Source organism: Octopus sinensis, linkage group LG17, assembly GCF_006345805.1.
Source record: "Octopus sinensis linkage group LG17, ASM634580v1, whole genome shotgun sequence".
In the NCBI taxonomy this organism is placed as follows: domain Eukaryota; kingdom Metazoa; phylum Mollusca; class Cephalopoda; order Octopoda; family Octopodidae; genus Octopus; species Octopus sinensis.
In genome coordinates, this window is record NC_043013.1 from 26481488 (window position 1) to 26508676 (window position 27189).

A 27189-nucleotide genomic window follows, 5' to 3' on the forward strand; every position below is an offset into this window, starting at 1 on the left:
GAAGGCTGCACCAGACTCCATTCTGATTTGGCATGATTTTTCTATGGCTGGATGCCCTTCCTAATGCCAACCACTCCAAGAGTGTAATGGATGCTTTTACATGCCACCAGCATGGGTGCCAATTTGCATGACACCAGTATCCGCCACGACTGCAATTTTGCTCGGCTTCATGGTTCTTCTTCTCAAACACAACATAATGCCAAAAGTCTTGGCCATTGCCTCCATCAGGCCCAGCCTACAACATTTGAGAGATAGCAGCCAACTCTCCCTCAAGCTACACTCTACTGTCTGTCAAGGAATGTAATAAGATAGAAAGTAGAAAGGGATAATGGCAATCATTCTTTCTGTGATTCTCCCAGGAACAGTGAAATATAGACACTTTTGGGGATTTTCTTTCTGATCTGGTGACAGGAAATGAAACATTGTTGTATCTTTATGATCCAAAAACAAAAGCCCAGTCCATGGAATGGCATCACACCTCTTCTTCAAGAACTAAGAAGTTCAAAAGCTGGCAATTGGCAGAGAAAGTCATGAACATTGTTTCCAAGGATGAAAAAAAACATCATTCTCCTTAATTTTCTGGAATGTGGCTGTACAATGAACAGTAAGTGGAACATTGAGAGAGTCAAAAAATTTAAAGAGACCATTAGAAGAAGGAAATTAAACAAGAATCTGAAAATAATCAACATACATCTTTGATCCAAAATCAGGCAACGGACAAATTGGCCTGCTCAGTGGTCCTCTATCTGTTGTACACTCCAGATCTAGTGCCCTCTCATTTCAAACTCGTTTGGTCAAATGAGGGACAGTCTTCAGGGACTATGATCTGATGACACTGACAAGGTGAAAGTAACTGCTAATAGGTGGGTACAAGAGTGCACAGTACACATCTGAATTTTTTTTCAAAGCAAATTCAAGAGATGCATTCAACAATGGCACAAATGCATTACTTATGATGGAGACTATGTTGAGTTGTATCTTTGCATTGATAAAACGGTTGCTCTACCAACATGTGCTATGTCAGTTAATAAGAGATTCATGCCCACTTTTGAAGAACTTGACATCACTTGATAGTTGTGAGTGAGCATCACATGAGCAGTGTCCTTTAATTCCATTCTTCTGTGACATGGGAAATATTACCCTACTTGGAAACAGATAAGGGTTGGCAACAGGAAAGGCACCTGATTGTAGAAAAATCCACCTCAATAAATTTTGTTTGACCCATATGAGCATGGAAAAGCAGGCATTATTTACCTCGTTATTTCACAAATATCTGCTTCACCAATCTCAATGATCTTTGTCACAGACACACACTCACTCACTCACGTATGCACACATATATGCATGCATACACACATACATACTACATATTACATACATACACACATAGATATATACAGACATATATCCTCTCCATTCTCTGTACACATAAGGAGTCTTTTGCTACACAGTTATTTCACCTTCCAATAAACTATTTATCTTTCAGTTTATAGCATGCAGTATGTTTAGTTAGGGACAAATTCATGCTGATATATTAGCACAACACAAATCTTTCTCTTTAGCTAAAGGGATTAGCTGAAGTAGATTAGAAATATGGAAGAGATGCTTTTAAGCATCCCCCCCCCTGTTTTTATCATCTATTTGAAGAAATTATATGGGAAAATAAGGTAAAAAATAATATAAAACAGAACAAGTGTTAGTTTCTTTAATAAATATTTCCAAGGGATATAAAATTAGAAAAGTTAAAGAAAAATAACATTTTAATGACAAATAAGACTGGGAAATTCATGTTAATGGAATTTGGAATGTTGGAATAGGAGTATAATAAATTAAGCAACATTATAAATTAGAGAAACAGTTAAATAGTTTAGTTCTGGAACTGTTTTCAAAAGAGTTCATTTTCAAAACTTAGAATTACATCAATGAAATATGAAAAGGTACAAACTAACTACATTAAATAAAGGAATATTTTTTAAAATGTCTCTGGCTTTTTTTGTGATTTTAATCTTCATCACCCTCACATTCAGCAGCAACATCACCAACATAAACATCTCATGTTTTCTTTCAAATTTAGGAATTATATAATATCCTTTGACAACACCAACAATCTGGTGGCAATTACTTAATTGCATGTAATACAAGATAAAGCTATAATCATTTTTTTTCCAAAAAAGTTTGTCTAAAATTACACAAATTTTTCCATTCTTATATTTAGAAAAAAACTTTAACAAAATCATATAATAAATCATCTACACTAATACTACACCTACAATTATGTTTCTTCAATTCTCTTTTTAACAGAATATTAGAAAAAAACTAGTGTTAATATTCTATGAAGATTAAGCTAGAGTTGACTATAGTCTCCAGTCAGTACAAGCATTTCAAAGAACTAGAGGCATATATTTAGGACATCTTTATATTAACTATGCAACTAATAGGCTTGTACACCATTTTATAAAATTAAGTTCAAGTTTAGTTAGTTATAACAAGCAGCATAAAGAGCATATTCTGTTCCAACACTCACAATCTTTTAATTATTATTCAAATCCCACCTAGTCCTTGGGTGCTCTTAGAGAACCTCACCCTATTTGCAAACATTGAGGCTAAGCCTTCAGTTTGTTGATAGTTTCCTCTCATCAGTCTTACAAACCCTATAAAGATAAAGGGCACAAGCACTGCCGTTCTCACTCTGACTAAATGCTAGCAAAATTAAATAACTAAAAAAAGAAAAGAAAAGAAGTATTGACAGAAGTATAAAACTGACAAGTATAATTCACAGATGCTGGCTAATTCTTCCTGTGGACAAGGCTTGGAGACAAATGTCAGAGCTCCATCAAGTTAATTCTCCATAAAATAACTACATCGAAGCAATCTTCAGTGAAACACTTATGAACCAAATAGATTAAGCAAGGGACACCACAATACTATCATTTAACCATGTTTACATCTACCATACAGTTGTATTTATACAACCTGCTGTTGTATTTATACAACACTTTTGAACCAGTAACCAACTTGTCTTGTCTGCTATTTATAATTCCATCTACATCTAAGATGCATTAAAGGAATGTAGTATCAATACCAGTACTTGATCGCTTCTTTATTTTATTGACCCTGGAAGGTTGAAAGGCCAAGTTAACCTCAGCAAGATTTGAACTCACAGTGAAAAGGACTGTAACTAAATGTAACATGTATATATTTTGTCCAAATTTTAAAATTCCTACTAATACACTCCTAAAATGTTATATTAAGCCAGCAAGAGTGCCCTTACATGATTGCTCTATCTGTTAGAAATGGCAGCTAACTCTCCTTCCAATTCTACCACTGAATATAAGAACAGGGTACATTAAATAGTGTAATCCTACATACTTCTAAATAGATGGAATGGTCATGGTTGGAATGCTAGTCATATGTCTGCTAGATCAGGGCTGATCAGGGACAACCAATACTACAATCCCCACATTACAATAATCATCATTACAACTCACACTTTTACAGAAGTGTAGGATTTGGGCCACCTATACAACTTCTATCTATTTCTTATTTATTGTAATATTGGTTTCAAAGTTTAGTACAAGGCCAGCAATTTCAGGGGGAAGGAGTAAATCGATTATATCAACCCCAGTTCTCTATTTTATTAACCCTAAAAGGATGAAAGGCACAGTTGACTTTGGCAGAAATTGAACTCAGAACATAAAGATGGATGAAATGCCGCTAAGCATTTTGACTAGTGTGCTAATGATTCTGCCAGCTTGCTGCCTTCATTTATTGTAATATTAATAAACATCAATGTACTGTCACTTAAACCCATATCAGATATTTTATGAAAATTAAGTTGGACTCAGTATCCACATTACTCTATTGAGTGGAACTCAATAAGGTTCTTTACTGTTCAAAACATGTTTTTTTTGTCTCAGAGAATTAAGGTTTTAATTTATCTCTTTTTGAAGCTAAAAACTGAAATGGTGCCTCTAAGATGTAAAGAGTTAAGAGAAATTCTATCACATGTTTAATCACTCCAAAAAATGTTTTAAACAATGAAATCTGTATAAATTAAAATTCTTTAGGGGAGAAAAACTGCATTGTCATATTGGTTTCAAATTTTGGCACAAGACCAGCAATCCATTGTTATATTGAACGTGTATAGTAATATATTTCTTTGTATTTCAGAAATGAAACATCAATACATAACTTTGAAAACGTTATATTTCCATTTCCTTCTTTAGACTTATATCATGAACAGAACAAAATAGCTGTCATCAAATTAGTAATAGCTTTTTTTTAATCTTAAAAACAAATGAAATTAAATAAAAATAGATGAATTATATAATAATGAAAATATATTGTTTTCTGAATCCAGCATGTATATATGAACTCCATCTATATACTTATATACTTACATGCTGCCTGTCTTTTTTCTGTCACTTACACACACAGGCTCACATAAATATCATTTCCCTCTTCTAAAATAGGTTTATATAAATATAAATAAAAATACAGATATTTACATGCAGGAAGAGCAGAATATATAAAAATTTGACTCATTGAATCATGCCCAAAATTCAAAGAGTTTAACATTATTTAATCAAACAAAATGTTCATGCATATTTATGTCGTGTTAATACCACAGCATTACAAACTCTCTCTTTAGACTAGTTATGCTAATTAAGTAAATGATCATATAGTTTTTAAATTTAGTCAGCTGATGTCATTTCTCCACTTTCAGTCAATGAGCTATGCTTGACTTTGGCAGAATGTTTACCGAGAAAAATTAAGGCTCTGATAACATTCTTATTGGTCACACTTTTCACAAATACCCATAAGGAATATTTTTGTTTTAAATTTACACAAAGTTGAAGTAAATATATAGTGAAAAATTTAGACGTTTATAAGTATATGTCTTTAATTCAGATTCATCTTTTATGAGCAATTGAGAAAACATCTTATTTGAAAATGTTAACAAAAAGACTTAATACCCTGAGATAAATTTTACCAATTATGTCAGAACTATACATATATATATCATACATAAATGGAAAAGATCAGTATTAGTAGACTGATATATTAATCAGTCCTTCAGTTATAGAACCACATCATTTCACCAATGAAATCATTAAGTCTCTGTTGACTCCTATATTCCAGCAATATCGGCAGGAAGCATTATTTATATTATGCTTGTAGTAAGAGCTCATGCAATAAATATAGCTATGATATTGTGAAGATCTACATAAAAGAGAAAAAGAATCTATGTTTTAAAATAAATAGCTATTCCTTTCTTGAATAAATTAAAGTTAATAATACTGGTGAATTTAGTATAAATTCAATTTTTCCTTGAAAGTAAAATGTATCTTCATCCAATTCTGAGTAAACTCGAGAAAAAAAAGCAAGCAATAATTCAAAATAATTTTTAAAACACTGAAAGCAGCAAAAATAAAAGCATTAACCTATCAATTTAGATAAAAGCAAATAAGCTAAACTAAAATATATAAATAAAATCTCAACGAGTTTTGTGTTCTGGATGGTTCACCAGTGAGTTAATAAAGTCAGTGGTTTTCATTTTGCGTTGACAAGTCAAATGGACAGCCACAAATATTGGGAACCTGAAAGAAATATAACTTCTGTGAATCATTCAGGAAAAGATTTGTTAATACTTTAATCAATCTTAAATCCATAAATAAAACATTTTTATTTGAGATAAATGAATAATTTTGTGGCTTAGAGGCTTGCTTTGCAATGACATAGTTTCAGGTTCAGTCCCACAGTACAGCACCTTGGGCAAGTGTCTTCTACTATAACCCTGAGCTAATCAATGCCTTGTGAGTGGATTTGGTAGACAGAAACTGTGTGGATGCCATCATGTGTGTGTGCGTGTGTGTGTGTGTGGTGTGTGTGTGTGTGTGTGTGTGTGTGTGTGAGTGTGTTTGAGTTTGTGTTTGCTCCCCACCCAACGCTATTGCTTAGTGGTTTGGCAAAAGAGATCGATAGAATAAGTACCAGACATGGAAAATAAGAACTGGGGTTGATTTGTTAGACTAAACTCTTCATAGTGATGCTCCAGCATGGGCACAGTCAAGCAAGAGAAACAATTAAAAGTGAACAGATAAAGAATTATTTCCTTGATGTTCAATTAGATGTGACTTACTTTTCTACCATCTTTTTGGATTTCAAAATTTCAAAAACTGCTTTGGCTACTAATGGTCCTTGAAAACTCTGGCCTTTTAAAATCTCTTCCTCCAGTTCAAGAAGGGTCTTTAAAATAAAATCAGAAAGTTTATACTTTACATGTTGTAAAGCACAGTTGTTACAAATGTGGTTATGTATTTTCTCTAAGTTGTGTATGGTACTTGTGAATGTATTGTCATGATTATACTGGAAATATAATGGTCGTTCTAGATCATTCCAGGACCCTACTTATAATGAAGAAATTAGAAAATGTAGTGTAAATGAATGTGCTCCTAATCTTAACTGAAATTTTATTTGTTCTTTAATTTAGCCACATTTATAAATAGGTATTCCAAAACTAGGAAAGGCTTCTTTAGAGTCATCATAACAAACTGCTCATCTGCATAGTGAACTTTCACAATTTGCTCTACTATAACTTGTATCAATGAAGTCTTCTTTAATCCTTACTCTATATAGTCAGATGTACCTCAAAATTCAATCATTTCCTTGTCCATTGTCTTTCTTTAGTAACTTCTCTTCTTTTGCTTCTAAACATCTACATCCTATAACCTTATCTGGTTCTCCAGCCTAGTGGAGCCCATAAAACCAAAATTACTGCTTTTCTCCTTTAGTTTAGACCAATGGTTCTCAGCCGGGGTCCATATGGCTCCTGAGGGTCCATAAAAGATTTTAGGGGGTCCACACAGCAAAATAGTAAATTGGGGATCCACAATAGTATTTTAAGAGAACTTGAAAAAATTTTGCTTTAGTTGTATGTATTGGTGTGTATTACAAGAAACAGCTTAGTTTCTTTAATGCTTTACATAGCTCAACCTACACAAGTTAATATGTGAAAAACAAAATAGGAAGTTTGAAAGAAGTTTCTATAAAACTAGTGTTTAAACACCAAATAGCTTTAGGGATCCACCAGAATAAAATAGTAATCAAAGGGGTCCATGCGTGAAAAATGTTTGAGAACCCCTGCTCTAGACCAAGAAATAAAAGAAAGTAACTTATCTGCATAAGTTTGTGTATTTAAGCCGTGGCCTAGTTCACAGTTAATTAAAATTATGTGTTATGAAATTAAAATTAATGTTCTTTGAAAACTATTTAAAAAAAAAAAAAAGAAAACAGATGCTCTTTTCTAGTGTGAAGATTGGCTGAATTGGTCTCTCATTCACTCTATAAGTAGCAGCAGTTTCCAGCCAAATAACCATATGTGTGTGTGAGACCCACAAAAACTGGTGGCAAAGTACCATGGTAAGATGAAATAAATAGGATTCTAAGATACCCTGATGTAATAAGCAAGAAAGAAATATGGCCAGGAATACCTCATTTGCACTTGAATGTGTAATTTGTAGTGGAAACATTAAAATGTAACCACGTAAAGGATCATCACACAAAGCAAATCAATATTAGACTAAGTTTCTTACGATACTTAGTTATGTCCCTTCATGTTCTACATTCGAATGCAAAGAGAGACTGAGGAATTTCATATTTCATTCCCATAGATCAATAAAATAAGTACACAGAAAAGTACTGCTACTGAAGATAAAATCCCCTACACTCTCTCCTTCCAGATCAGAATTCCTTTTGTTCCTCATCAGTAAGAAGTGAGTGTGTTTTGTCTATTTACTTTTTAAAACACTTTATAAGACTGTGGTTATTTTCCTTCCACAAGGAGGTGCTGAAAAGTTCCTAGTTTTAAGAGTGTTGTGAAAGACCTAGTTGGATGCCCAACCATCTGAGTTCTTTTACAGGGCTAAGGAAAACTGAAGGACTGCTGCAATAAGTGCATGAATTTGAGAGGGGAATATGTTGAATAAAATCCTAATTAACTGATCCTCTTGTATTTTCTGTTATCCAAAGTCAGGAACTTTCCAGCTCCCCTCATATGTACCCAATCACACAATGACATGACTGTCAATTTCAATGTTGGTGGTAACAAAACTCCAGAACAGAAACCATGTGAGAACAATAACAGTATGGTCTTGGAAACAAGTATGAAGAAGATCACCAACAGATCTGTCCTCTTGATTCAAGAGATTGTTATTCCTAGTCAGACTTTGTTTTTTTGTGTCTCAAGAAATATTGAAATCAGTCTCTTAAGATAGGTGTCAACATTGAGACATCTTCTTTCTTTTATAAATAGCCTTACTGTTTAGTAGTAGGCAATCATTTACAGATTATTTCCCAATAACATAGGATTAACTGAAAATATTGTTTACAGCAGAGCATTTTATAAACAAAAGTTTTCATTGTGTTTTGTTTCTTTTTATTTTGCTTGTCTAAAATAAAGTTTCAGATACTACACAGACCTTCTTGGAATATAAACAAACTTGTATTTCAGGATAGATTGATTTCTAAAACTTAGAAAAGAGACTTGCATATTTTATAGTCACTAATATACCTTTAAAGCCAGACAACAGAACTTACAAGGAAGGCACATCAAGTAATCACGAGTTTTCAAAGGCATTGGTCAATGAATACAAGAGAAACAACTTATAATGATAATATTCTGTAAAAAAATAAACTTTTATCCTTATTGCCATGACATTACCATTGTAGTGATGCCTTAGTGAATATAACTAACATATATGTTTAAATATTCAATATTTCAAGGTTTCATTAGGTAAATAAAATATGGGGATCTTCAAATTTAAATGTATTTCATGCAAATGAAGTGTCTGGTTATATGTTTAGGATTCAACTTTGAATAAATATTCAAATATTTAAAAGAATTATTAACCCTTTAGCATTCAATTTATTCTATCCAATTTAATGCTTATTTATTCAATTGTTTTGAATCACTCATGCATCATCTCATAGCTGTAAGATTTCGAAGATGCGACTGCTAATTAAAAAATTTTTTTTTAGACATTGCAGGGTAGGTATTGGAGACCAGATCTGGCTGGTTTGAACATAAAACAGAATATTTTGGCTAATTTAAATGATAAAGGACTAAATATACTTAATGTAAAAGTCGATATAATCTATGAGACATACAAATAATTAGTTTGTTCTTTGCTAATCAATTAATCAATATAAAAACAGTGGAAATATTAGAAGAAACATTCAATAAAGATAATTATAGATGAAATAGTATACCTTATTAGAGTACACAAGAGCTTCTCCTAATTTCCTATTTCGTCCTCCTTGACAGGTAGTTACTAGATCAGCGAGGCCACAACTTTCAAAATATGTTCTCAAATTTGACTCTAAGAAGAGAAACAATTTATTTCAATAATTGTTTAAATCATTGCCAAAATCAAATAATGTTAATTAGCAATAATGATTTATAGATAAGCTTTAAAGTTAAAAAAACAGTTTAGTTGGCAAGTCTTTGTAAATTATACATTTGACAAGTTGTTTTAGTAAGACTATGTTCTTAAACTGTTATCCAATCTTTATTATGGAAATCATCAAACAATAAGGATATTTAAAAGAGAAATTGAGATACATCAAATTTTAAATCTAAGACCATTAGAAAATAGTCTTGTGTTAACTCATGAGCTCAATATATCAAATAGGGTCTGGTTTTGAATAGAGTATGTTAAAGACTCTTTTATTTGGTTGACACCAAATAAATAAAAGTTGCCCTTTAGAAGATTTAGACAAATAACTGCAGTGAATTTTCAGCATTCATCATCACCATTTAGTGTCCATTTTCCATACTGGCATGGGTTAGACAGTTTGACTGGAACTGGTAAGCTGAAGAGTTGCACCAGGTTCCATAGTCTGTTTTTGGTTTAGTTTTTATGACCGGATGCCTTTCCTAATGCCAACCTCTCCACAGAATGTGCTGGATGCTGTTCACATATCATCAGTGTGGATAGCTTTTATGTGTCACCACACTTTATAAATGTAGACTAACAACTATAATGGTACTGAACAAATTCTTGAATTAGGTAATTTGTATAACAACAATTAATTGATGGATATTTAAAGACAAAAGACACAAAAGCACTTGTAGCACCAAAACTACAGAATGGCAGATTTGTATATTAATTTCATGTCAAGGAACAATTCAAATATTAAGATAGCAAATCTACAAACAAATGTACTTATTTTCATTTTTTGACAGCAGATCACATAGAAAAAGAAAACAAGGATTAATTTAATAATTGTTATTTCAGAAGATTTGTAAATGATACAATATCAACAATAGAGTCTATATTTATTGGGCAATTTGAATACTACATTAGCATCCCAAGCAAAACACTTAGTAGTGCTTCATCTGTCTTTACAGTTTGAGTTCAAATCCAACTGAGGTTGACTTTACCTTTCATCCTTTTGGGGTTGATATAATAAGTACCATCCGAGCATTGGGGTCCCTGTAATCAATGTACCCATTTCTCAAAAATTGCTGGCCTTGTCCCAAAATCTGAAATCAATATTATTCATTTTCTTTTCCAGAAATACCATTTAACTATAATAAAAACAAAATAATTCCCACCTTTAAAAAAGAAATTGATGAATTCTATTATTTCCAACATGCCGAGTCTGACAATTGCGGCCTTGGTATTATCCCCCATTTTATGGCCATCACCAATGCCTGCACCAACAGCAACTACATTCTACAGTGAAAGTAACAGCATACATGATATTAGAATGTATATGACATTAGAATATATAAATGCATGCAAACACACAAGCACACAGAAACCAAAATTTTAAAATTATTGACAAATATATAACCAAGGCTGACCTATTATGAACATATTCTGATCTATATATTCAATAATTCCATAAAAACATATACAAACATCCCTATATAAACAAAAATGCTATCTTATTTCTAGAAATGCAATTATATTATAAATTAGAAGAATTAAATGTGGAACTTAATGTTGAATATTATAGCAACTGATGAATTGGAATGCCATTTAATCTGTCAATATTAATCAAATCAGGTAAGTCAACTAATTAAAATACATTGAAGCAATTGTCAGTTTACCTTTAATGCCCCACAAGCTTCAACTGTTGCAGCATCTTCAACAACTGAGCATCGGAAATAAGTTGTATCAAATAAATTTTTCATTAAAAGCCCTACTTCTTTTTTTTTGCAACCTGGAAAATATCAACAAATTTTTTAATTATTTTTTACTTCTTGGATTCACTTAAATCTATTTGAGAATGGTTTTTTTTTTTTGTTTTCTTTTCTTTCGGTCTCCCCCAGCCCCCACCCCTGGCTTTTATTTCTTTGAAGACGAGCTTAGAGTTTTAAGGAAATGTTTAAGTAAGTTAATTGAGTAATTGTGCTTACTTATTCTGTAGGCAGAAATATATGATTAAAGACTTGTAGCTCTAGTTCACAAATGACAGCAAGCTGCCAAATGTACTGGCTAAACCCAAAATCATAAGAGTGAAAATGTACGACCTTTCACACCATTCAAAGTGGGACAAGGGAAAATCAATATCTTTTGCTTTAGTTTCATCCATTTAAAACAGTTACGAGACAAAGAAAAGCTTACATAAAACAGTGCCTCAATTATGAGTTCACAACCCAATTTTACAAATAACATTTCTTATACAAGCACAAAGCCTCAAATTTAAAAGGTAGGAGATGAAATTATTGTTACATTCATGATTTTCTCAAAATATTAGTGATGTTAGTAATGTAAGATGGGCTCAGCCAGAAACTGAAACAGGGTTCTAGATTTAGTGCATTGGGTGCATACCTCTTATTTTGGTGTAGTCGACAAAGAATAAAGATCAGAATTAATAAAAATGAATAAAATAGAAGGTATAAAAATGTGTAGATCAATATAGAAAGCTCAATATAAAGATATTAGAATAAAATATACATTATTACCCTCTCTCTCTCTCTCTTTCTTTCTCTCTCTCTCTTTCTTTCTACATACATACATATTAGTTACTTAGTATGTGTGATTGTGTATGTAGTTATGCATATGTATATAGTTATGTATATATTTAGCTTTATGTATAATTATTTGTTCTATTATTGGAAAAATTACATTACAAGAATAGTCCATGTTCTCAATGAAGATGATCCAGACAGAAGAGTGGTACTAAAGCATATGGCTCACTGGTAAGAGCATCAGGTTCACAATCATGAGGTAGAGAGTTTGATTTTCAGACTGGGCTCTGTGTTGTGTTTTTGAGCAAGACACTTGATTTCATGTTGTGACGACACTGGTGCCAAGCTATATCAGCCTTTGCCTTTCCCTTGGATAACATCAGTGGTGTGGAGAGGGGAGGCTGGTATGTATGAACAACTGCTAGTCTTCCATCAATGACCTTGCCTAAACTCATGCCTCAGATGGGAACTTTCTAGTGCATCCCATGGCCATTCATAACTGAAGAGAGTCTTTATCTTTACCATTTTTACTTGGCAAGATGTGTAGAAGAAGCACACTTTCCAAACAAAGGCCATTGGAGTAATGAGGCTACATTTAAATCAAATAGCTTAATTAACCACCCCATCTACACCTAATAGGAATCAGAGAATCCACATATTATAGAAGAACATCATATTGATTTACCAAGAATTAAGTACGGTGTAGCTTATCATTAGAGGATTAATTGAACCATTCTTTTTGTATGATACTCTGACTGCCCCTGCTTACTTGAACTTGCTGTAACAATCTGTTATGCCAAGAATTCAAGAGAATCTGGAGTTTTATTTGCAGCAAGATGAGCAGCCCAATATTACCACAGTAATGTAAGGGCCTATCTTGATTAGACTGGACAAAGAAGTTCAGTGGAATATCTTCCACCATTCACTGAACCACACACAACTGGACATTTTATTTGTGGGGATACTTAAAAGATAAAGTCTATAGTACAAAAATCAGCAACAGTTGATGAAATGAGAGCAGGCATTAATCAAGAATCCAGACAAATACAGAATGAAATGTTCTTAATTACCAGTGTCATTCCTCTGATTAAAAAGTGTGACTGCATGTTACCTGTCAACTATCACCCAGTCAGTCCTACTAGCTACATGGAACCCTGTGTCAGAGGAACACTCAGTAACTTTTGGAATTCTCACAGCCTTATCTGGCCCTCACAATTTGTATTCATCCCTAACTCCAGCTGCTGTGATCAACTTATCAAGCTTCTTGAAGACATCACCCAGGTCACTGATGGCAGCTCATGGGTGAATGTTGTTTACCTTGGCTTTGCTAAAGCTTTTAATTCTGTGCCACACAAAAGACTTATAGCAAAATTCTCTGTAATGAGTGTGAAGGATGATCTTTTTAACTGGTTGGATTCCTTCATTCTCAGCCAAAAAAAGATAGTCATGGTTCTAGGACAGCATTTTTTACTCTATGAGATGTTATCTGGTGTACCACAGGGATTTCTTCTTGGTCCCCTTTTGTTTGTTGCATACATTAATGACATAGATGCCAACTTAAAGAATGCCACAGAGCTGAAATATGCAGATGATATCAAGCTGTACCTTGAGATAAAAAGGACAGATCCTGAACACTATAGATCTTTCCTGCAATCAGTTCTAGACACAATGCAGCAATGGATCACAGACTGGCAACTCAAGCTGGCTGTGGACAAGTGTACCACCATGCATTTTAGGAGGAAAAACTCAGCAACCACATACTCCCTCCACAACAATAAAATCAAGATATCTTCTTGTGAAAGTGACCTGGGCATTACTGTCAATAGCAATTTGCGCTGGACAAAGCACATCTCTAAAATTGACAAGAAGGCTGAGAGTGTCTTAGCATCACTCAGTAAGAACTTTGTTAGCTGCTCTCCAGCTATCTATTTAAGGTTGTATATGGCTATTGTATGGCCACACTTGAAATTTGCATCACTAGTCTGGAACCCCTATCTTACTCAGGACATTGACCTCCTGGAAACTGTTCAGGGACATGCAACCAAGCAATTACCCTCCATCAGGCATCTACCATACTCTGAACACCTTGCTTCCCTGGGCATAGATACACTGAAGCTCCAACATCTAGCAAGTGATTTGGTAAACACCCACAAAATTATTAACCATAGTGCCAACAACCACCTTGAGCACCTTTTTGAACTCCATGTGTGTAACAGATGTGGGCATTCCTACAAAGTTAGAAAACAGCACAGCTCCCATGACTTTCAGAAACATTTTTTCACACTCAGTGTTGCTGAAGCATGGAACAAACTACTTGCATCAGTTGTTAGATGCTGAGACATTGCATCCTTTAAAACATCCATACTTCTTGAAATTCGCCAACACTATACCTAAAATCCCCCTCCATCCATACGTATGCACACACGTATATCATGACTCATACACTGTTCACATTCCTGACTTTTGAACATAATTCTATGTATTTTGATAAGCTGTAGTGCACCTAAGCACTATACACAATAATTTCATTGTTGTTGGTATTATTATTATTATTATTATTATTATTATTATTGTTATTATCATTATCATTAATGGTTGTGATTCTATTGCTTCACATCATCAGCGGTGCATGGACCAGAATGGTCATCTGTTTGAAAGTAGAGGCTCATAAAAAAATTAAATTCTGTCTGTAGATTCTATTAAATTTTGAAAATGGAATGTATTCTAATAAACATTAGCTTTTATACAGTGTGTGTATAGATGTCTTTGGGACACACATCCTGAATGAGTATGTGTGTGTGTGTGTATCATCCTCATCATTATTTAACATCTGTTTTCCATGAGGAGTTGGATGGTTTGACAGGAGCTAGCCAGCTGGAGAGCTACACCAGGCTCTAATTGTGTGTTTTGACATGGTTTCTATGGTTGGATGCCTGTCCTAAGGCTAACCACTTCACAAAGTGGACTAGATGCTTTTTACGTAGCACCAGCATTTTACATGTATGTATAGATATACATACTGGTGCTGCTGCTGCTGCTCCTACAAATACAGTGGCAAGGACAAGGCTTTATCTAGTTTCTCTATTGTCAATATTCACAATCAAAATTAGGTCAAATGTAAAATAATACACAGAAAGAAAGAAACAGACAGTTTTGCTAATCTGCTATCAGCTAATTTGTGAAGCTAACTTTTCGTTTAGTGGATTAGCATTTTTACTAACTTTGGAAACTGTTAACAGATCAATTAGCTTCCGTTAAATTTAGTTCTGCTAACTTTAAGTATGCTAATAAAGTTCATATGTTTGTTCTTGTCTGTTGTGAGCATGTCTTGAAGAGTCCATCAGGCATGCTATTGGCTGATGACATGTACATGTGACAAGACATGATTGGTCGATGCAGTAGCAGCTAGCTAAGCAGCATTGTGTAATTTTGCAGTTTTGGGTTATGTTCACTTAGGACGTCAACACATTACAGACAGTCCTACAGTGTCAGCAACAGCAATGTATGTTATCAGCTTATTAAGTTATTGCTTATCGTTATGGAAGGTAAAGACATTTTTGTTCAGCCTGAGGATGAAGGGCCTGTTGAGGAGTCTGCAATGGCTGTGAGTGAGGCAAAGGTCGCTCAGGTTGAAAGCCAAAGTCTCAGAACCCATGTCCCCATATGGAGGACTACTTTGTCTTTACATCAAGGGATAAGAGGAACGCCAAAATCCTATACTTCCGGTGTGTCATGTGCCAGCCTAAGGGGACCACCGGCAAGCGGCAAGCTTCTACAACTTGAAGTTGTATGTCAAGAGGAAACACCCAGCACATGCCATTCAGTTTGAGGAAAAGATCAAAGCCGGCTCTTCCCGTGGGAAACATAGACAATCTTCCGGTAGCAGAGCCAGTAGCCAGTTGTCCCAGCCATGTGCAAAGAAAGTGCACCAGCCCAGCATTGGCAAGGCATTTGCCCAAACTTCTGGCACTGGCATCAGTCAGTTTATGGTGGATAGAAAGATTGTAGAGCTGTTTGTCAACAACATGCTACCACGGCATGTGGTGGACTCCACCTTGGTCACCCTGATCAAGAGGCTGAACCCCAGCAAGACATAGATGTCCCGTCGCACCCTAGGCAGGATAATCTTGGCCAGCCATGAACAGCTGGAGGAGTACCTTACAAGGTATTTATAAATAAAAATTAAACAAGATTAAATTATTATTATGGTGTATTTCATATTTCCTTAATTTAACTTCATTATTTAATCATTTATTAAATGATTATTTTCTTAATTAATGTAATAAAATGTACAATAGCTAATTGAAATAAATGCCATAATATATAATATACAGTACATATATATATATATATATATATATATATATATATTCCACTCATGATTAAGTCTTCACAGCCAAAACAGCAGTCTTTAATGAAATAACAAATGAATGAACCTTAAGTTCTGAAATTATCAAATTCCGACCATCATTCCATCCCTCATCTTGGTAATTCCTCACCCCCAATGTGTTACCTATCAAGGTAGTGTCACTATTTTCAAAAGTTTAAGAACAAGGCTTTAAATTATAAGCAATATTTCCATGAATTTAGAACAACCTAGTAACAAAAACTACAATCTGTGTGATTTCTATAAACAAAATATGATTATAAGATACTACAATCAAATGTCCTGCCCACTTCCAACCCACAAAAAATTGTACAGACCACATGCTCACAAAAACCATTGCAGCTTACATGGAGATGCGGATGAGAGGCTAGTTTACTTTTTTTCTTTTTTTAGTAGGCCTTGATTATACTCTTCGTCAGTTTATATAAAGTGACAGTGAATTATTTCCTTGTTGGTTTTAAATTGCTGTTAGCCACCTTGATTATTTTATAATTTTCACACTGCCATTTTGTGTAATCAGTCACTGATTCCAATGGCATTCTCCATAATATTGACAGAGTAAGTTGGCCTCTACTGGCTGTGGTGAAGTGAGCATTACTGATGAGTGGAGTGCCAGCTGGCCACTGCCTTCCACCCCAAGTTTCGCCTGTTCTAACTGGAGCACTATAATAACAGCCAGGTTAGCAGAGTAATGAACACCATGGAGACCATCATAGAAGCAGCCCAAACGGAGACCAATGAGGAGAGCGGCAGCACCACCAGTAATGAGGATGAGGAAGATGATTTCTTTAGTAACATCACTTGATTCCAGGAGAACAGGAGCTACAGGTGCAGAACTTGATGAAGATCTGGCTGGCGGCCGTCTCAAATGAGGTCCTCACTGAAGTATCATTTTTGGGTGAGCAGGTCATGATCAACGTATTCACCAAGTATAACACCACTATACCATCCAGTGCTGCAGTTGAAGCAAAGATATTTTAAGGGTCAAGAGAGTCACCCTGCCAGATGGTAACTTTGAGAGACTGATGTCTATGAAGGGCAACCAGCATCACATCAAAGCAATGGAGAAGGCCATCAACTGATCTTGACATGATACCTATGCTATACTATACCTTTTTGATTCATCTAATACTTTTTGTACAGTAAATAAAGTGTATGTTGACTGAAAAACTAATGTTTAATTTCATTTGTTCATTTAATTGTTTGCATACACCTTAATCATCATCTGATCTTGGCATGTTGTACCTTTTTGGAAAACTCTATGTCTAAGCTATGACATGAAAATTTTAGCTCTCTAGATCTGTTTTTAGGGGTTTTAGACCCCCAAAACCAAGCCAAAACTAAATTCATATGATAAAAGTTAGCAGTTATCATTTAGTGTTAGCTTCCACTAATTTTTTTACTTGTTTAACGGTTTAGCATTTGCAAAGCTAACTTTCTTATTTAGTGGATTAGCAGTTAGCGAAGCTAACTTTTTGGTTAGCTGTACCCAGCCCTGGAAACTGATATATTACACACACACACACACACACTTTTTAGTCAGTGGGTTTTTGTGACCTTTCAGTTAATTGAAGCTAAAATAAGACAGTTTTACAAGGTGGAAGACATTAAAATAACAACAAACATACAAACATTGTTTATCTTTGTGCTTGACCTTTAATCCTTGGATCGAATGGAATGAAAGCAGGAAGTTTAGCAGTGAAATATTACTTATTTAAAATGGTAGTATTATCCATTTAGGGGAACAAAAATATAAATGAATAAATATAATTTACAAGAGACACAATTACAAAACATAAGTTAGAACTAAGCAGGAAAAGAGGAAAAGAAAATGGGAACAAGGAGCAGAAATGAGTATTAAAAACTTAAGGATAAAATTAGATAAATAAATTTTAGTAAGGTATAATACTTTGTTTTAGATATCATATTGTCATACCCTTTTCCTGTATCAGCAACAATGGATGTGATAACCTGGTAAATTTTAACAATAACAAGATATTACTTATTATCAAGAAAAAAAAAGGACTATAACACTGTGTCACTTCTTATGAATAGCTCCATATTAAGTAATTTGCTTATTGCTTATTCTTACAACTGCATCAAAATGATGCTGAATAATAACATTTATTTAAGTTAAAAATTGCCTTCTTATACTAACAGTGTATACCAAATATGTATCTTGTATTTTAAATCAGGAAAGCTTTTCTTTATTCAAATGTCAGTCAGCAAAATATGATACCAATGGATAAAATACTTTCTCAGACATAAAAATGAGAATTGTTCACATTTGTAAAAGGATCTTTTAAACTATAACCTCTTTTTATGTAGTGAGCTCTGTTAACCTCTACTATTACTGCACTGGTCTCAAGTTTGCTTCACTTCTCTTCAATGCAGCTCTCTACACAAGTGAATGATGGACACTCTATACAGTTGATCAATCTGCTACAATTAGTAGCAGTCAAAACTCCCTCAACTGATCCTAAAAATGGAAGGACATAGGATGATGTAGTCCTAGATATTGTTGTTGGTATTATTATATATTGTCCTGTCATCCTTCGCCCTACTGCCAAAAGAAATCATTGTTGTTGTTGTTGTTGCTGTTGTTGTTATTAAGGTGGCAATCTGGCAGAATCATTAGCACACTGGATTAAATGCTTAGCAGTATTTCACCCATCATTACATTCTGAGTTCAAATTCCAATGAGGTTGACTTTGCCTTTCATCCTTTCGGGGTCAATAAATTACCAGTCAAGTACTGAGGTCAATGTAATCAACTAGTCTCCTCCTCACTAATTTGAGGCCACGTGCCTTCAGTGGAAAGGATTATTATTATTATTATTATTACTATTATTATTATTATTATTATTATTATTATTATCATCATCATCATTATTATCATTATCATCATCATTATTATTATCATTATTAAAGTGGTGAGTTGGCAGAATCGTTAGCAAACCAGACAAAATGCTTTGTGGCACTTAGCCCGACTGAGTTCAAATTCAACTGAGGTTGACTTTGCTTTTCATTCTTTCAAGGTTAAGAAAAAGTAAGTATCATTTGAGTACTGGGGTTGATGTAATCAAGCTCCCACTCCCTGCAAAATTTCAGGCCTTGTGCCTATGATAAATAGGATTATTATTATTCTGTTAAGAAACACGTTTTATTGAAACTTTTCTGTAACTCAAAAGTAAAGTTAATTGGGTTATAAGAGTTCCCCTTTTTTTACAGTTAATAGATGCACTGTGTGTGTGTGTGTGTGGTGTGTGTGTGTGTGTGTGTGTGTGTGTGTGTGTGTGTGAGTGTGTTTGTGAGTGTGTGCATGTATGTTTGTGTATGTGTGTTTGTGTGTGTTTGCGTGTGTATGTCTGTGTGTATATGTCTGTGTGTGTTTGTATGTGTGCTTGTGTGTGTAGGTCTGTGTGTGTTTGCATGTGTGCTTGTGTGTGTGTAAGTGTGTATGTGCATGTTTGTATGTGCATGTCTGTGTGCGTTTGTGTGTGTGCTTGTGTGTTTGTGTGTCTGTGTGTGCTTGTGTGTATGTTTGTGTATGTGTGTGTGTGTGTGTTTGTGTGTGTGTGTGTATGAGAAAATAAAAATATAAAAACGTTGCTCTACAAAAAAAGTCCCTTGAAATATCTGCATAGCACAGAATTACTGACAATCTTTTGCTATGCTTGCCATCAGAAGAAATACATAGAAAATCAGTGACTGAAACATCCGAAACCAACAACCAAATATGTTACTATTATAAATAGTTGCAGAGAAAGATGGAGTGACAGTACTGTAAGATACATAACTATACACTAACTGAGCTGCTGTAGTCATAAGGATAATGAAAACAAAACAGCTACTCTGACTTGTATATCTTGTTTGCCATAACACTGTCTGAATTTGAGAGCAATGATGTTCTCATGGAAACTCTAAGCACTGCTGAGGATGAACCGCATAGTCTGTTCCAGAAGACATATGAGTTGGGAACTGATATGGATAACTTCCAGAAATACTTGACCAGGTAGTGTTACTAAGGAAGACCGATGATTCAAGATAAATTCTACAGGCAAGAAAGTAGTGCTACAAGGTGGAAGTGTCTGAGATGTGTACAGACTGACAAAACTGTACTGCATGCACTTGAGACATTATCTGAGCATTTCTGGCTTGCAGAGTTATGTCACACAACTACTGTTGAGTGTAGGACAGATCTAGCTATCAGTCGAGACCATCATGAAGATAGTCTTTCTGCCCTGGCTGGGCAAGCAGTATACCTCAGCCTGGTGAGTATGGAAAAAGGGGGTTGTGTAACTGATGAAACTGAAAGATTTTAGGACAAACACCAAGAGAAGTATTTACTCTCAGTCAATTTTTTCAAGTGAGATGTTTTAAATTCAAGTGTAAAGTAAGATTGGGGTAATTAAAAGTAGATATTTACCAATTGTTGATTCACAAAATAATTCATTTGCCACTTCATGTGCAAGGTTGGCACCCATTAACACAGCACATTCTATTCCAAGATTGCTCGCTATTACATCAGACAAAAGTCTAATGCTTCCTTCAAACATATCAAAACCCTAGTAAAAGATATGTAGACACATTCTATATAGACACATACAAACAAGCACAGAAATAAACAAAAATATTTAATATATAAAATATGTTTATATATGTATTACATAGCTAATATATAGATAACATATCTATGTTATACGTAGGTTTTGACCAGTATTGACTCAGTCCATATCTAACTTATATAATATCATCATCATCATCATCATCATCATCATCATCATCATCATCATCATCATTTAACGTCTGCTTTCCATGCTAGCATGGGTTGGACGGTTCGACTAGGGTCTGGGAAGCCAGGAGGCTGCACCAGGCCCAGTCTGATCTGGCAGTGGTCAGACTGGGCCTGGTGCAGCCTCCTGGCTTCCCAGACCCCACTCGAACAGTCCAACCCATGCTAGCATGGAAAGCAGACGTTAAACGATGATGATGATGATGATGATATTATATAAGTTAGATATGGACTGAGTCAATATATATGTACATTCTATATGTGTGTGTGTGTGTGTGTGTGTGTGTGTGTAGCTATATGTATATATATATATATATACACACAGAATATATTATGTAATTATTTCAAACTCATTGGCAGAAGGAAACTTAGAAGAAGATCATATGCAACATGGAATATTCCACCTTTAAACTTCTCTGTATCATGATCTGAAATATAAGATATCTACCCTGATGATGGAGGCTCAATTTATCCAAAGTTTATTTGCTTCTATTATTGGCTTCATATTTTGATGAACTTACATCTACCAAGATTATGATGGATCCCTGAGCCCGCCAACAGATCTTATAACACTTTACTTCTTCCCCTTCAATTTTCTCTGACATTTATTCTCTGTGTAAGTTTGGTCTATTAATATAAATATCTATATATTTATACTTAAATATTCATCATCATCATCATCATCGTTTAACGTCCGCTTTCCATGCTAGCATGGGTTGGACGATTTTGACTGAGGGCTGGCGAACTAGATGGCTGCACCAGGCTCCAATCTTGATTTGGCAGAGTTTCTACAGTTGGATGCTCTTCCTAACACCAAACCACTCCGAGAGTGTAGTGGGTGCTTTTTACGTGCCACCGGCACGGGGGCTAGTCAGGCGGTACTGGCAATGACCTCGCTCAAATCTTTTTACATGTGCCACCGGCACAGGTGCCAGTGAAGTGACGTTGGTAACGATCACGCTTGAATGGTGCCCTTGTACGTGCCATGGGTATGGAAGCCAGTTGGTTGCTCTGGCAATGATCACGCTCGATCACGCTGAAAATCTTCATACATACATACATATATATATATATAGATAGAGAGAGAGAGAGAGAGAGAGAGAGAGAGAGGGAGAGAGGGAGAGAGAGAGGGAGAGGGAGAGAGAGAGAGTATATCAAACCCAAGCTATTATGTCTAATTTGTTTATCTGCATAATTGCTTCATTCCAGGAAGGACAACAAACTTTATAAGCACCAAGTGTGTTGGTATTTTACAGACAGGAAGGTATATTTTGAATGCAGTATCTCTGTGGAAACAGCTAAAAAAGACTGGGTGCTTACTCTTAGAAGACGGAAAAAAAGTTTCCAGCAGCCAGCTACAGAGAATTTGAGATTTATTTTCTTGTCTATAAATATAGTTGAAATTAATGAAAATATAACATTTTTTATTTTTGTTAATTCAACTATTTATTAATACAATTGTTTTTTGTTTTTTTTTCTTAATACAGTCATTAAGAGGAAATACTAGGAAACGATAAAGAGACACTAAAACACAAATATACACTGTTTATATTGATATAGTTTGAATACGTAATTACAATCTAATCTATCAAGCACAATATTGACGACACAACAAAAAAAAAAAAAGCAATACATTCTAATATTTCTGATTTTGTTATAGATTTCATTACAACTTTAGGTGATGGTATGTAGGCAGTTTTGTGTACAGTTTCACTATGCAATTTAATGACTAAATCAGAAAGGTGTTACCATCAGATATTCAGTATTCAATTCTTAATCATTTCAAACAGGTAAATGTCAGCATTAAAAAAAGTTACATGAAAAAACGTAAATAATTGATGAAACTTTCTTCCTTAGAATCTGATTGAATGTGTTGAAACATTTCATAATAAATGAAGATTAATATTCTAAAAAAAAAAAAAGGAAAAAAGCAAACAAAATTAATAAATTTTGATTATTTACTTTGATTAAAGATATAGCTACTGCTCCAGGTTTTACAGTTCCTTTAATGGTACTGCATATTCCTTGAACAAATTGGTGTGGTAAAACAAATATTAAAATATCAGCATTTTCAGTGGCTTTGATAACATCAGGGATAGCAACCTAGAAAACAATAAGACCAGTAAACGATAAAGAACAACATGAATTGTTAACACAATAAACTGAAGCTGTTAAGGTGATCAATATTTAAAATTTTTAAGTATAGTAGACAAAATATTTGATTCAAACAGTGATTATAATAATTTTTTGAAACTCAGAAATACGGGATATAAAATAATGTCAAATATTGAGGAAAACATAAAGGAACATTACACCTTTAGATTTCTATAGTTTTATATTTCCAATCAGAGTTTTGAAATATAACAGACATCTTGCAGGTGATTATTATACATAGGAGCACAGATATGTTGTGTACTTCAATTTGCTTTACAACCACATGGTATAGAGTTCAATTCTTCTGTGCAGCACCTTAGACAAATGCTTTCTACTATAACTTTGATCAACCAAAGCCTCATGAGAAATAGTCAGATTAAAACTGTGCAGAAACCCATCTTATTTATTATTGTTGTGTGAGTGCATCTGTGTGTGTGTGTGTGTGCATGTGTAGCACATTTAAATACTATCATGGGTTGAATGGTATTTTTTGAGGTAGTGTTTTGTGACCGGGTGTCTTGATGCAAACCCTTTCCTTACCTTTTACATTAAGCAGGGACAATCTAAAACTTTGTGTATGTGTGTGTGTATGTGTGTGTGAGAGAGAGAGAGAGTGGTTGTGTACAAAACGGAAGAATAAGTAGATTGGACAAAAATACCCGTTGGTATTTTGTTCCACCTGTATACATCCCGTTATGCCAAAGTTGACTGTGCTTTCTCCCCAAAGTACATGGGTTAATATAATCAACTGCAACCCTTACCGACAGAGCCCAACAATCATAGAAAGAGAATGAAAAAAAACATGGTTTACTAAAACTGTAAGAAATTAACTATAAGCAAATGGTTGCAGTAGAAATAGCCAAATCAGTAAGGTATCAGAAAACCAGCTGACAGGTCAGTATATTATATCCTGTCATCTAAGTAGTTTTATGTCTGTAGTCAAGAAATTTAACTCACAACAGCTGAGTTCACTTAGCTCCATCTAAGTATCACCACTGATATAATTCACTGCAGCAGACAGTGAAAGAACCAGAAATATTCTATTTGTTTCCAGTGTTAGGTTCAATTCCTCTGTCAGGAAAAATCACTTGAGATAGATCAGTGTTCTCTTTTGGAAGAGAATCCACTCTTGTCTTTTTAATGCAACAAAAACTACACATAACCACCAGCTCTATGTATTCTTGTGATTGAAAAAGTATTAGCCATTCTGTAGTCAGTCTGTTTAAATAAAGTAAAATGAACAAGAAATTAATACAAAAATATCTCTGAGAAGTACATTATTAAGAAATGATAGCTGTAATGCTCCACTTGCAAGCATGGCTGTGAGGTTAAGAAGTTCATTTCACCACCACATAATGTTTAGGTTCAATCCTCCTGCAGGTTGAAGAATGCCTTGCAAGTGAAATTTGCAAGATGGTAACTGTATGGAAGCCAGTCACAGCAAAAACATTCTCATTTCATCCTATCTTTTGACTTGGCAAGACTTTTTATTTTTTGCTGCCTAAGGTATTTTTGAGACCATTAACTTGTATATTCTTTCTCTCCAAAGATAGATAAGTGTCCAAAATGTTGGATCATTTTTCATGCTTTGCAACAAATCAAATCACTGTAAGTTATTTTTTTACAACAAACCTTTATAAATTAATATTTGTCAAAGCAGACCACAACCAATTTCCTCAGATTCTGAGCCTTTCTTTGTATACTACTTAGCATAGAAAATTAAAGTTTTGTAAAAACATTTTATAGAGACTCCACTAACATGAAAAAAAATAGTCATTCGGTTAGTATTAACATATTTAATGCTCAGAGAATTAGAAATAATTATGTGATGAGATGATAAGAAAAAAATATTAGCCATAGATTAAAATCATTTTATATATTTAAGTAAGTATGGTTGACAACTCCAAGTATGTTTCAGCTTCATTATGAACTCATCAGCAAAGCAGTCTTTACCATACTTTTCTGAAGTAATGATGGATAAAAGTCACTAAGTAAATGTAAAAGAATGTACACTAGCTGATGTAGAAAAATAAGGTTGTTTAAAGAATAAATCACTCATAGATACTTTCTGTATGAAAAACAAAGAGAAAATACTTTAAGATAGCAAATAGCTAATTTTTCTTACCACATTCTCAGGTATTTTGATTCCAGGAAGGTATTTAATGTTTATATGTGTAGTATTGAAAATTTCGGAGAGTTTCTGGCCCTCATATAGTTCTTCATACATGTACATGTTTATAGTACGTTCAAATAAATTTGTGCGCTCAATCACATTTTTGCCTGTAATTTTAGCAATGGCTGTACCCCTGAAAAATAAAAATCATTACTAACATTTAAATATCATTCATAAAAGAGAAAGAAGAGTAATATAAAACACTTTGGAGATTAGCAAATGTGTGTAACATGTTGTGGAATCAGTCAGTTAGCTTTGATAAATAAATTTAAACAACTGACTTCTCAAAATCATTCAGATTCAATAATATATTTATTAAGAGATTCACTAATAATATAAAGAGATTGCATTTGGTTCTATAATAATAATAATAATAATAATAATAATAATAATAATAATAATAATAATAATGATAATAATGAAATTATTGTGTATAGTGCTCAGGTGCAGTACAAGTCATCAAAGGTGTATGTACAGTACATGGAGTAAGGTAACAGCTCAACAATTATAGCGTTTTCTGTATAAGTCATTGTTGACACACTCCGTCAGTTACAACAACGAGGGTTCCAATTGATCCAATCAACGGAACAGCCTGCTCATGAAATTAACGTGCAAGTGGCTGAGCATTCCACAGACACATGCACCCTTAACATAGTTCTCAGGGAGATTCAGCATGATACAGAATGTGACAAGGCTGGCCCTTTGAAATATAGGTACAACATAAACAGGAAGACAGAGTGAGAGAAAGTTGTGGTGAAAGAGTACAGTAGGGTTTGCTACCACCCACTGCCTGAGCTTTGTGGAGCTTTAGGCGTTTTTGCTCAGTAAACACGCTCAATGCCCGGTCTGGGAATCGAAACCGTGATCCTACAACCACAAGTCCGCTGTCCTAACCACTGGGCCATTGTGCCTCCACACTGTATAAGTAATGCGTATTATATATAAGGGGGTGCTGAAAAGTTCCTGGCTTTAAGGGTATCATGAAGGGCCGGGTTGGAGGCCCAACCTTCTGAGTTCTTTCACAGAGTTTAGAAAAAATTGAAGGACTGCTGCAATAAGTGTTTGAATTTAAAAGGAGAATATGTTGAATAAAATCATAATTAACTGATTCTCCTGTATTTTCTTTTACTCAAAGCCAGGAACTTTTCAGGCCCCCTTGTGCATATATTATATATATATATATATATTATAATAATAATACTATTAGGGAGTATAACTCCAAACTTACAGGGAAAAATTCAATTTAGTATTTCACAATATAAATATATAAAATATAAATTAGAGATAAAACCACTATTATGCAACTCAAACAGTGATAGACTTATTATATATTTATTTCTTTACTATCCACAAGGGGGACTTATTATATATTACTTATATATTAATCATTCATATTTATACTTTTTGAGATCTAGTTATATGTTTTATAAAAATATATATTTGTTATTTATGTTTTGGTTTCTGTGTATCATTGTTTGAGTTGCATAATAGTGGTTTTATCTCTAATTTATATTTTAGATATATATATATATATATATATATATTATATATATATATATATATATATATATATATATATATATATATATATAATATATATATATATATATAAATAGCCAGTTGGCCAGCAAGTACCAACTATTTTGATCATGGACTATTGACCTAACTATTTAGTAAAGTTTGTTATCATCATATCAG

The 27189-nt window shown here is 34.0% G+C and overlaps 1 protein-coding gene across 1 annotated transcript in view; it reads right to left on the reverse strand.

The window, feature by feature from the left end:
* Positions 1-1996: 1996 nt before the first annotated feature.
* Positions 1997-27189, reverse strand: part of LOC115220788 (glycerol-3-phosphate dehydrogenase [NAD(+)], cytoplasmic) — a 45769-nt gene continuing 20576 nt past the window's right edge. Inside the window, exons 2-9 of the mRNA XM_029790933.2 lie at positions 25444-25624; positions 23127-23267; positions 20799-20937; positions 11120-11232; positions 10619-10739; positions 9271-9380; positions 6143-6249; positions 1997-5600 (exon numbers count right to left, since the gene is read on the reverse strand). Coding sequence (XP_029646793.2) covers positions 5498-5600; positions 6143-6249; positions 9271-9380; positions 10619-10739; positions 11120-11232; positions 20799-20937; positions 23127-23267; positions 25444-25624 — 1015 coding nt within the window. The 3' untranslated portion in view covers positions 1997-5497. The remainder of the gene's footprint in view (positions 5601-6142; positions 6250-9270; positions 9381-10618; positions 10740-11119; positions 11233-20798; positions 20938-23126; positions 23268-25443; positions 25625-27189) is intronic.